This window comes from Abrus precatorius, unplaced genomic scaffold (assembly GCF_003935025.1).
Source record: "Abrus precatorius isolate BTA unplaced genomic scaffold, Abrus_2018 Scaffold4, whole genome shotgun sequence".
NCBI classification, from domain to species: domain Eukaryota; kingdom Viridiplantae; phylum Streptophyta; class Magnoliopsida; order Fabales; family Fabaceae; genus Abrus; species Abrus precatorius.
Window position 1 is genome coordinate 11,173,353 of NW_020874384.1, and position 14,017 is coordinate 11,187,369.

The 14,017-nt window shown below is 26.0% G+C and overlaps 1 protein-coding gene across 1 annotated transcript; it reads left to right on the plus strand.

The window, feature by feature from the left end:
- The first annotated feature begins 2,464 nt into the window (after nucleotides 1-2,464).
- Nucleotides 2,465-6,036, plus strand: LOC113866114 (embryonic abundant protein VF30.1-like). The gene is made up of 3 exons (XM_027501003.1): nucleotides 2,465-2,503; nucleotides 2,804-2,909; nucleotides 5,357-6,036. Exons 1-3 carry the CDS (start codon nucleotides 2,465-2,467, stop codon nucleotides 6,034-6,036), a joined length of 825 nt encoding a protein of 274 aa, XP_027356804.1.
- Nucleotides 6,037-14,017: the final 7,981 nt, after the last annotated feature.

Genomic DNA, 14,017 nt, shown 5'->3' on the forward strand with positions numbered 1-14,017 from the left:
TAAGTACAAAATTAATCAATTATATATGAGAATAATTTATTTTTTTATCAGTATGTAGTTAAGTATTTAATAATTAGTTTTAAAAATATGGTTTTGTTAATAAACAGTCACAAATAAAAAAAAATTTATAAAAAAAATACATAATTATTGTATTGAAATTATAAAAATATAATAATTTTTTTAAAATTTTATTATTATTAATCACTTATCTTTAGCTCTTAGGGTGAAGGTTAACAAAATTCTTAAAAATATAGGATCTAAAATAAATTAAAATCAATTCTTATAAAGTGAACAGATAAAATATATATTGAATCAATGAAAATAACGTATTCTAGTAAACCTAAAAAGTAAATTATATTTATTTGACCTACCATTAAATGACAAATGAACCTTATTAAGAACCTAATTAATAACACCAAATTGAAGAAATTAAACACAATAAATAAACATGACCAATAGAGCACATCGTTTTAATACATGTTAACTTGTACAACCATAAGATTAAAGAAACACTAGATTCATCAATTACAGATACAAAAAGGACTGAAAACAATCCTATTTATCCTTAAAATTAAATGCATAATTATTGAAATAACGAATTTCAAAATTTGTACTATCCTTTTATTCAATTAGAATTTGGCGAAATAAATTACTAAAGAAAGTAAATTATATAACTTAATCAAACCTAAAACACTAAATCTTGAACTCTAAATTCTAATAACAAAAGGCTTGAGAAATACCCCCAATAATAATAATAAAAAAAAAGCTTTCCAATAAGCTGAAACATGATACTAACATTGTTTCGAAGACATGGAGATCAAAAAACTTGCTTAGGCTAATTAATATTTTAAGGTTATACATCCAAATAAAATAAAATACATAAAAAAAATAATTTAAAAGCATTTCAAAATTTCTGAGATCAGTTAAAATTAGAAAGTAAAAGTTATAAAACTAATATAGGAAGTTAAAGATGTCAATTTCGAAACACATTTAAGAATCTCAAGAGCTGTTCTTTGTCAACCATATCAACATACCTACAAATATATTCTTCACTCTCTCATCGATTGATTTGGCCAAGTTCTACTAACAATATCAAGTTTTACTATATATGCAATGAAAAATTAAAACGGACATATCAATTATCAGTACTTCAAATTGCAAAAAATATAAACATACGAATGATCAATAATTTCAACACCAAAACGTGAAAATTTAAAATTAAACCAAAATTTTGAAATTAAACTATAAGTTATAAAAATGATAAATTAAATATCGTTAGCCTTTTTTTTTTTTTTGGTATATATTAATTCCAAAATTATTGACTAAAATAAAAAATATTTCGAGAAGAAAGAGGAAAATGAAGTATAGTAATAATAAAAAGGAACAATTTGTACAAATAAAAAGATATATAATGTTTCAAATAAATTTTTTGAAAAATGAAGACAATTAAATTAAAGACTTTCATCTTTTCCTTGAAATAATTGTAACCCACCGCTTGCTACACTATATTATAATTGCTAGTGCTGCCTTTCTTATGAATTTTATAATTTATAAACTTTATTTGTTAATTATTATTATTATTGATAAGAAATAAATGCTACTAAAAAAATTATTTTAAAAAAAGATTATCTTTAAAATAGCTTTAGAATATTTTACTTTATATACAATGATAATACTTAAAATATTATATTCAATTTTATTTTTCAAAAAAAGTATTAAATTAATTGGCACATAATAAAGTAAAATTTAATATTAAGTATAATGACATACAATAAAATAAATTTAATTAGTTATTCAATTTATTTTCTTGTTTACTATATTAAAATAAAAAAATATGTTAAATTAATGTATAATCTTACTTAAATACTCCTACGGCAACCCATTATCTATTAATATTTAAAAGAAAAAAACAAAATGTTAGGGCGAATGTAAGTTTATACATTTCGAACAAATTTATTTTAAAAAATTATATTAAAAAAATTACTATTACTTAATTAAAGGTGTTTTACAAATGTATCTTGAAAAAAAAATTGCAAACATATTAAAAATTAATATCTCACCGAAAAGATAATACTAGAAAAATATAAACAAACACTCTGTACATGTGTCATGTTACAGTCCAATTAATAAACTATTAATGTTATTTGTCTTCTCTTTCGTTAAGATCACGTTAATAAAGATAATATTGATACAGCATACTTGTTTTTCATTTTAGAATGATGCTTTATATTTTATATTGATTTCTTTTCATGATTGAGTTATTTTTTTAATCGGCTGCATATTAATATTTATTTATATTTTTAATAGAATTTATAAATATTTTGATGGTTGTATATTAGTTTATGGGTTGGAAGCGACAAAATGCATGTATTGGGAGGAAGGGTAATGAATGCATTATATATTAGGAAGCTTGTCACAACAATCTACACACAATTGGCTTCTTCGTTCTCCACTTATAGCATAAATGGAGTTCAGATTATTAACCGTTTTAGCTCTGTTATGTGTAAGCTATTTTCTTCTTAGCTTCGTATTTATTTTACGTGCTTTCAACATCATTTCCCATCATTATAACTCTATTATGTCTTAACAATTATTATGTAAGAATTTAATTAAATATATCATTGATATACATTATTTTTATAGTATTATTTAATTATATATTATTATATTAATAAGTATACTTTAATTTTGTAATAATTAATATAAAATATATATTTATAAAGTATTTTAATTAATTAACAAATTTTACATTGATAATCCACCAAAAATCAACTCATTATACAACTTGAAAATTTCTTTTCAGTTCTCTCTGATGCGAAGTGATGCATCGCAATCCGCAGAAGAGTATTGGCAATCCCTTTGGCCAAACACTCCTGTGCCCAAGCCTCTCTGGGATCTTGTGCTGCCTTGTGAGTATTACAGTAATTTCAACCTTTTAGAAGTATTATAGTTTAGGCTATTTGGTTATTTCAGGCAGTGGATTTTAGGTTTACATATTTTTTTAAATTCTTATAAATATAATTATTATTTTTTGTTTTTTAAATTTTTAATTAATTTAATTTCACAAATCTTAGAAGTTTTATATATTTTTTTATAGCTACACAGCAGTAATGAAAAATGTATCTAATCATACTACACCATTGATCAATTCTAAGATGGTATATATATAATATGATATGTCTAAATATATACTGTAATTAATGAGAAAACTATTATGAAAAAATAAATTTAGAAAACCTAAAATTAATAAAAAAAAATTTGTTTAACCGTATTTATAAAAATTTATATGAATTTTAATTCCCTAATTATTCAAATACAATTAGGTAAGATATAAAAATATATTACACTCGTGCTAGCATGCTCAGTAAAAATGAAAAAAGTTAATCTTAACCATAAATATATATAAATGATAAAAAGTTCTTTTTCTTAAATCTAATCTGACACCTGTTATCATTAACATAACTTCTATAATTTCATATGACTTTTTTAGTATGCAAAGCTTTGAATTCCTTTAGTAGGGCTAGTCTCTCACAAAGATAAAATTATTCTTATTTTATATTTTTATAATTATTTTAATTATAAAATAATACCTTTACTCTCTTTTTTCCTTTTGTAAATTAAATAAGGCACTCTCTTTTATTTTATTTTATTTTTTTATCATTATTATTATTATTTTCTTTTTGAATCAAACAGTGTGTAAAATATACTCTTCTCACTTTAAAGATGTCAAATTTAATAAAAAAATTACACAAATTCATGTTTTGTATAATTTATTTTTTCATCTTTATCATATTTATTATTTTTATTAATATACGACTAAGATTAACTTTTTGATAGGAGCATACTATAATTCGCTGTACGCGTGAGTATTTATGTCAAATATTTTATATAATTAAAATTTATTTTTATTTTAAACAAACTAGACTTTATATTTCCTATAATTTTTTGTCCAAATAAATTATAATTACCAATTTTTTAATATCAAAAGAGAATTGTTAGGAGTGTATAAGCAATAAATAAGGAAATGATATATAGAGTAAAAGGAAAAAAAAACAAAGAGAAATATCTTCAATTGTAAAGTTACATGTTTTATGGAAGAGTACACAATATTCCGTCCAATAAATATCAGAAGAAAATGGAAGAAACTATAATATTTTTATTTTTAATAAATTATTTAATTTTGATATTATTTTAAAATAAAATAAATTAATTAATATATTAGAATAAAATTTTTATTTTAACAGTTTGTTTATTTTTGTAACTATTATATTGAAATTTTTAATTTAAAATAAAAAACTAAGTTTCTTAATATTAGTTCTTATAATTAATAAGTTTTTATTAGAACAAAGTATTTATTATTTTAAAAGAGTATAAGTTAATAAATATTTTGTATTAATAAAATTTAATATTTTTAAATATTTTAAATTAGTCCTAAAGACTAACATTAACATTTTATCCAAATAAATGCTTTAGTCCTCTAATTTTACTTTTAATTTGGGTTTAATTATCTAACTTATTTTATTTTATTTTGATATTTTTATTTTTTTGTTTAGTTATGTTTTAATCCTTTAAATTTTAAATGCCAATCAAATAAGTCTTTCTTTTTTATTAATTGTATTAAATTCAAGATCATCATTATTATTATTTTTTTCATTTTTCTTCTCCTATTTAATTGATGTAGTTAAATAGTAAAAACATGACTCAAAAACAGAAACAATTTAAGGAATTAATGAAAGCAATAAATAAAATTAAAGAACTAAAATAAAATAAAAATTAAGAAAAGGTGAAAGCAAAATAAAAAGTAAAACTCAGAATGCAAAAGTAATGATTTTACCTAATATTTTTGGGAAAAAAATACTTTCTTTTTTTATTTATCTAAAATTTTACTCACAAATCTATCTTTAGACATTATCTCACTCTTTAAAAGTGAGACTTCATTTTTATTATATAGAAAATAAATAGTCAAGAGATTATGTGTTTTTTTATTAGTTATTCTTTCTAATTGTTTTGAAGATATTTTTTAAAAAAGATTAGCGAAATTTATTACAAGATATTTTATATTTTCTGCCATATTGATTATTTTTTATTTATTCTTAATAAATGAAATTAGTAAAAATTTAAATTAAAACTAATAAAAGTAAATGTTAATAGTGGGATTATGTTGAATAATATTAAATAAGAATAAAATTGTAATGCGGTAATATTTTTTTTTTAAAAGCCAAATAACTTTAACTATTTTTTATTAACTTATATAATTTAGTTAAATATAATTTATTGAAAGAACAAATAAACATATTTGGAAAACAAAGCACTGCGTTCTTATTTATATGATGAAAATATTTCTATAATGATGTAGATATCAAAACCCATTTGCCTATTGAAGTCGAAGAAGAAAAACAGTATTGGACTATATTTTTCGAACATGATCTTCATCCTCAAAAGATAATGAAATTGGGGCTCCCCAAGCATTTTGATAATAGTCAACCTTTAGAACTAAGGGGGAGGCTTAAAACAAGTCAACCTTTTGGAGCATGGTTGCGTGCAAGAGCAACAGAGAGATACAATCTTCATGAGGTTTGTGGGAAACATGCTGCTAAAGGAGAAGACAAGCATTGTGCATCATCCTTGGAATCAATGGTGGATTTTGCCATTTCAAAGCTTGGGAAGAATATTAAGGTGATTTCAAGTTCCTTTGCCCAAAATCAGGATCAATACATTGTTGAGGAAGTGAACAAAATCGGAGAAAAGGCTGTCATGTGTCATAGATTGAATTTTGAAAAGGTTGTATATTATTGTCACCAAGTCAATGCAACAACGACTTATATGGTTCCATTGGTGGCCTCTGATGGGACTAAAGTTAAGGCACTAACCATTTGCCACCATGATACAAGTGGTATGGATCCTGAAGTGCTTCATGAAGTTCTCAAAGTCAAGCCTGGAACTGTTCCTGTTTGCCATTTTGTTGGCAATAAGGCTATTGCTTGGGTACCCAATCTAGTCACAAATGAATCTAACCATCCTTGTGTTCATGTTTAGATGCTATATATTGTTAGCTGAAAGAGTAGTTGCTACATTTTGAGGAGTTTGTTTTATCAGTTATCTTCTTGTTATTAGTCTACTTTGTTTTTAGGAAAGCTAAGAGATATTGGTTTCTTAAAATGTGATAGTGCTCCTATGTCTAGGAGCTCTTAGCTTAATTTGAGTTCTATTTAAATTGTAATTCTGCTGAAGTTTTGTATTAGTTTTTTATTTGGATTCAATAAAAGTTTGTTTCCTTCCGTTCTCTTTATGTGTTTTAGTTTACAAGTGATATCAAGCGTCTGGTTTGAAAACCCTCTAGAACACACACAAATGGCCATAAATGACAACTTTTTCTACCCTCAATTCCACGCTTTGACAAACATCATTTTTATCAATGGAACATGTTGATGAGAACTTCCTTAGGTCCAATGAGTATTGGATCATTGTTGAAGTTCCAGAGCTAGCTGCAGGTGCAAGTGATGCATAGAAGATTGAAGCAGACAACTTGAAGTTGAAGGATTTAAAAGCTAAAAATTATCTCTTCTAAGCAATTGACATAATGGTGCTTGATACTATCTTGCACAAGGAGACTTCAAAGCAAATTTAGGATTCAGTGAAGAAGTACCAAGCAAATGCTATAGCCAAGAGGCAGCAATTAAAAAGTCTCAGGGCTAAATTTGAGACATTGCAGGTAAAACCAGCAGAAGCAGTTTCAAAATACTTCTCCAAGACAATGACGATTGCAATCAAGCTCAAAATTCATGGTGATAAAATAGAAGATGTCACCACCGTTGAGAAAGTTTTGAGATTGTTGACAATAAAATTTTATTTTATTTTTGCAGCCATACAAGAGTCTCATGATTTGGATGAGATAACGATTGATGAGTTGCAAAATTCATTACAAATTCATGAGCACAAGATTAGAAGGCAAGAAAAGGAGGAGCAACTACTATAGGCTCAAACATAGACTTTGCAAGTTTCATCAAAGCCAAGTGGTTCAGATAAGAGTAAAGGTGCATGGAAAGGGAAAGATAATATAGGAAAAGAAAAAAGGAGCATTTAGCAAATAAAAAAAATAAAGCACATATTGAGTGCTTTGGATGTCATTGATTTGGCCACTACAAGTCACAATGTATGACTAATTTAAGCAAGCCAGAGTAATCTAATTTGTCAAGCAAGAATAAAAGGAAGGTGAGATCTCTTTGTTGATGATGTGTAAGCTTGAGACAAAAAATTCCAAGAACTTGTGGTAGTAAGACACTAGTTGCAGTAATCACATGTTAGGGGACAAGAAGGCTTTCACTAAGCTTGATGAATCTTTTAGTAACATTGTAAAGTTTGACGATCATTCAACTATTAAAGTTCAAGGAAGAGGTAAAGTTAGCATTACAAAAAATTAGGTAGGTACAATCTATCTTGAATGTCTTGTATGTGCTTGTTTTGAAAAGTAACTTGTTAAGCATCGGACAATTACAACAAAAAAAAACAGGATATGAAATTTTAATAAGAAATGAAATATGTTTGGTGAAAAATGATGAGCTGAGACTCATTATACAAACAAAAATGACCAACAATAAGATGTTTCCTATTTACATGCAAATTTTAAAGCTTAATTGCTTAGCAATAGAATAGAACAACATGGCTTGGCTTTGACATAATCAACATGACTGCTTATACTTTTGTAGGTTTGCAGCAACTACAGCAAAAGAAGATGGTAAGAAGGCTCCTTAAATTTGAGTTGCCTTCATGAGTTTATGAAGAATGCATTATTAGTAGACAAAATAGAGATGCATTTCTTAAAATGAGAGGTTGGATGACTCAACGTGTACTAGAATTGGTTCACATAGATATCTATGGACCAATTAGTCTTGCATCAAATGGAGGTAAACAATACCTCATAACATTTATTGACAATTTTAGCAAAAAAAAATTGCTACTATTCTTTGCCGAATAAATCAAAAACATTTAAGGCATTCAAATAATTAAAGATATTAGTTGAAAAGGGAGTAGACAACTCTATTGAGATGATGTGACCAAATAGAGGAAAATAGTTTAACTCCTATAAATTTGTAAAATTTTATCAAAAAAACGGAATCAAAAGTTAGCTTACAGTCATTTATACTTCTTATTGCAACTGAACGTCACAATAGTACAGCAAAAAAGTTTTTTAAAAAATATCTTCTAATAAAAAATATTTTTTAAAATTAGAAGATTCACCACCAAAATTCATTTAAAAAAATTTTGGAAAAATTTTTAAAATAATATGATCTTTGAAATCCAAAAAAGAGTTTATGAGTCGTTTATATGTAGAGAAGGTACCAGCACCTTATAACTTATAAAGTTTGTTTAACGATTGCCTTAAATTAGTCATGCAAATTTATTTTTATTTTGAAAAAGTTATTTAACCCCTCAACAAAAAGTATTACTATTTTTATTTTTTAAAGGAAAAAAATTATTTATTAAAATATTAATTAGTATCTTAAGAAAGAGAAAAATTATTTTAAAAATTGTTTTAATATGACGGGTTTGGTTCCTACTCATACTATCTCTAGGTGTAATGGGGACTAAAAGTCATGTTGTTTTATCATAAAAATCACGAAGTTGGTGGATTAAAATTAAGTTTAGTAAAAGAAAGTTATTTTGAAATTAAAATTATTTTCCTAAGATTATAATGTTTAGGATACAAGAGAACGTAGTTATATACGTATCATACGAGAAACAATACAAAAGATGAAGAAAGATCACACAACCATATTGTAAATAGTTAAAAAAATAATTTAATAATTAAAAAATATTATAGTTTGTAAATAAAAAAATTTAAATTTGAAGATTTATATTGAAAAATAATTTAAGATAGCGTAAACTATACATAAATCTCTTATAATTTATTGAATAGTCAAAAGTAATATAAATTACACATCATATTGCATAAATTTGTATAAATAAGTAAAGAAATGTTTTAGTTATTTAATTTATCAAAATTAAAAATATGACTTAAGAAATTTTTAAATAAGAAATTAATTCCATTTTAATAAAAAAAAATGAATCTATTTGAATTGATTAAAGAAGATACTTATTTAATAAAAAGATTAAAAATTTATTTAATAAATTTATATTGTATAAAACCTAGGTAACATTGGTACGCACAGGTTTTTAACAATTTATTATGCATAAAGGTAGAATCGTTATATATTAGCATCATAAATTGTTGCATTATAAAATAAATTTGATTTAAGAGTTATTAGTAAATCAGTAATTATAGGAAGAGTATATTTTGATTAATTATTAAGATAAATTTTTCATTAATTAGAGACTACACATGATAAATTAATATTACATAAAGTTTATATAACATAGGTATACTTAAACTTTATTAATTTATAACACAGATAGTAGAGAAGTTACATGTTGATGTTATAAATTAATCTAAACATGTATTGTTTATTTATTTATCATAAAATAAATTAAAAATATAATTTATCCACAAAACAAAAAGGAACAAAATATGAATATAAAATCAAATTACATTCTAAATCTATAGAACATCTAAAAATAAATAATAAAATAAATATAAGCAAAAATTAAAAAATTACTAGGAAAAAAAGAGACTACTTATATTATTCTGCTAATTTTCTATTGATGATGAAAAGAGATATATTTTACAAGTGAAATTAGAAGTCAAATATAATATAAAAGTAAATATGAATATTATATAAAAATAAATAAATAAATAAAATAAAAAAAGATATAAACAAGATTAGTAATAATAAAAAAAGAGAATATTTCATTAAAATAAATTAAATATAGATAAATAAAATAATAGATAAAATTAGAAAGAGAAACAAAAGTAAATAAAATAAAATAAGTTTAAATTTGTTTATTATTTTCTTGACTTAAAGAAAAAGAAAAAATATTTTTTTTACCCCAAACGTTTTTAAGTTTAAAAATGGGCTCTCTAAGCCCAAGATTTAAAAATAAAAAAATAAATATAAAATAATCATAATAATAAATAAAAAAAGAAAAAAGAAAAAGGAGCTGAAAGTAAAATTTGACATAATTGAATGGTCAGAAGCTTAATGTGCTGAGTGCTTATGACTTTCGGCATATTAATTGTCGAGTAGTCACTTCCAATTCCTTTTTTATTTTAATAATAATAATATAATAATAATAATATATTACTAAAAAGGCTAAAAAGATACGAAACTTTACAAATAGTTCAATTAGTAGCTCTATACTTATATCACTTAACCTCTGTTACCGATCATTTTTTAAGAGTTAAGAACATATTTAGAGCAAAATATGTTTTATATGTAAAAAAAAAATATCTTGAATACAATTAGTAAATATTTCAAATTTAAACTAAAAATGAAGATGATGGAGACTAAATTGTGTGCTTTCTTTTTTTCTTTTGGCTTTTGATTTCTTTCTCTACTCTATTTTTTGCTTTCTTTTTCTTCTAGTTGTGCTCACTTCCGTTTTGTGTTCTTCTTTTTTAGTAGTCTCCTCTTCCGAAACACTTGTTCTTTATTTCATATATCTTCTTCCTAGATCTTTCTCTCTAAAATAATTTTTCTTACCTCCTAGAATTTTTGCTTTCCTTCCCTCCCTGAAAACTTGTTCTCTCCAAAACTTTTTTTTACTCTCTTTTAAAGAAAAAAAAACACCCTCTTTGGATTCCTTATTTTTGCCTTTTATTGGTCTCATTTTAGGATTTTGCAAAAGGCCAAATTTTTTAATTTTTCTTGTCTCATGTATGAAACAAACATTGATTTATGAGTTTCATTTTCTGTCAAGCTTTATTTTCCATTTTTGAGTTTAGATATGAGTTTTTCTTGTTTGTTTAGATTGGTTTTTATTTTTTTTTAAGTGAAATTGTTTTGTTTTCATTTTTGGTAAAATGGAATCAGAAAATACAAATTCTATGTTAGGGGAAGGGAAAAAAAATTGTTATTCACACTCTTCAACAGAATTGAGTTAGCAAGAGATAAAATAGAATATTATTTGACATGGTGAGAGAAGCATATTGAAAAAATCTGATCTACCAAAAGTATTCTAGCTAGAAGCTGTTGCATGAAGCAATCATGTACTGAATAAGAGTCCATCCAATACACTTAATAAGACTCTGAAGAAGTTTAGAGTGGCATTAGACCAACTGTTCATTATTTCAAAATTTTTGGCTGCTTAGCATATGCACAGGTTTCAAACCAACATTGAACCAAACTAGAAGACAAAGTGTGAAGTGTGTTTTTTTAGGGATAAGTGAAGAATCCAACGCTTACAAGCTTTATAATCTATTAACCAAGAAGTTGATTATTAGTAAAGATATGGCGTTTAATGAAAATGAATTTTGGCTATGGGATTCACCAAGGGAAATGCCAAAGTCAGAAGTTGTTCCTAATGATGAAGTGGATGAAATAGTTACTAGATCTAAAATTTAACAAGAAGTGCAACAAGAAACTAGAGACTCTTCAAGGCCCCAACGCAATAGGAGAATACTCACTTAGATGCAAGGTTATGAAGTGACGGATGTTCCTAATGTAGACGTTGAACGTATCTTACAATTTGTTTTGTTTTTTTATTATGATCCAATTTTATTTGAAGAGCTATGAAGAAAGAAAAATGAAAAAAGCGATGGTGGAGAAGATAAAGGCTATTGAGGAAACAAAACGATGTTTCTTTTATCTGAGTCTTTTAAGGCTTATCGTATTGGTAGATGTTCAAGTTCTCACCAGCTTAAACGTAGGCTAGTTAGTGAAGCTCTTAACATAAGCATGAAACATATTTTTGTTAAATTAAAAGTTATTATTTGCATTTATCATGTATCTTTTATTGTATTTACTATTGATGTAAAAGTTTTACTTGTACTTAGATCATACATGTATGTGATACTTTGCTTTATTTCTTTTTTGAATTTATTTTCTTTGGATATATATCATAGTCCTTTCTTTTATTTAATTTGCTGAATTGTGCTATGTGTTGTGTTAGGTGTTTCTGTTAGATTATTTTAATAATCTTATTATAGTGATCTATGTAACTTATAGCATGACTCTAATTAATGATTTAATGTGATGGTGGTTAAATATAAAATATAGAGTCATTGAGGGTATAATTGTAAATACAATTATAAGGAAACCTTTCCCTCTCCCTTCATATAAATTAAAGAGCAGTTATTAAATGGGGGTTACGGTATTCTCTATTTTTTCACTCTCACGATCTCTGAGTGAGCTTATGATAAACGCAAGAAAGGAACTTTCTCTCAACCATCCGAGAGGAGCTGAAAAAAGAAGGAAGAGTTGGAGAAAATACCAAGGGATCAACGACATTAAAGAGAGAGGTAACATCAAGGAACAATGGATTCGGGTTAGTGCTCTCTAAACCCTTAATTGTATGAGAACCATATATTATGTTGTGAGAGCAACGTTATATCAAGATCACAAAGGGAAAATGTAATTTCATAATAGTCATTGCATAATGAAAATTACATAATGGATTAAAGAGAATTCTAACAATTGGTATCAGAGTAAGGTTGTGAATTTCGTTGATTCTCCATAAGAGATTAGTTTTCTATTAAAGTTTTCCCTAAATTACATGGACCCTAGATATATTATATGATGGATTGACATAATTTTGATGTTAAATAATAGTTTTGGATTCAATAATTGAAAACCCAAAGGTTTTGAAAGCTAGAAACTTTGGATTTTGAATCTGTAATGTGAGTAGGGCCATGTATCAGTGAGTAGAGCCATATATCAGTGAGTAGGGCCACGCATCAGGGAGCAGGGCCACGCATCTAGAACAAGCACGGTCATGCTTCAATGAAGCACGACCCTGCATAGTGGAAGCACGGCCTTGCATATTGTAAACACGATCACGCATCAATTATAAGCATGGCCATGCTTCATCAAAGCACGACCATGCATCAAGTAAAAGCACGGCCGTGCATAGTAATTTCACGATAGAATAAGGAATATAATTCATAAAATTTATAGATCTTTTTAGAATTATATTAAGGTGAATTTTCCTCACCAAAGTGATTAAATTCTCAAATTAATTAATTCTAAATTGTATGATCATAATGAACAATTCACAATTTAGTGCTTAATTTTAAGGGTAACTTGTTAGTCACCAAAGTGGCCTAGCTTTAAAAGTTCTTTAAGCATTTAATTGTGTGTTGTAAATTGTTCAAAATTGTTTGATGTTATATAGTAACATAAAGGGTGAACAATTTAGCTCATTAATTATAACGCTAGGAGATCGCTCAAAGAGGGATCATTAAATATTGGTTTGAGTGACTGGTTGTCGATTAAAGTTGTTTATTAGCATTATTATAGATAAATTGTGTATTTAGGCGTTATCCAACAGTAAACTTAGATGCATAATTGATGACGGTTGGCTGTCTGAATCTATTAAGTTTATTCAAAGCATAAATATTTAAGCATGTATTAAATATTTCAGTCCCTATGAATACGTATGGCATGAGTAATGACGTAGTCAAGTTCAATGGGCTCAATTATGATGATTAGGCTGAACAAGTTCGATTCCAGCTAGGTATTATGAACTTAGACCTAACAATCATTATGAAACAAGAGCCTGTAGCTATCATAGAGACCAGTATTGAAGAGGAAAAGACTCTTCGTGAAGCTTAGGAAAGGTCGAACAGGCTGAGCTTGAACTTGCTGAAGATGACTATGGCTGAAAATGTGAAGTCATCAATCCCAAAGACTGAAAATGCTAGGGAATTTATGGTAAAGGTGAAAAAGTATGCACAATCGAACATTACTGACAAGTCTGTGTCAGGTACCCCGTTGACTGAGCTAACTACTAAGAAGTTTGATTGGTCACGGCCCATTCATGACCATGTGACTGACATGATCAATCAAGCAGCAAAGTTGAAATCAATAGGCATGGAGATAAAGGAATTCTTTCTAGTATAGTTCATTTTGAACTCACTCCCTCCTGAGTTTAGTCAGTTTCAGGTGAATTATAACACCATTAA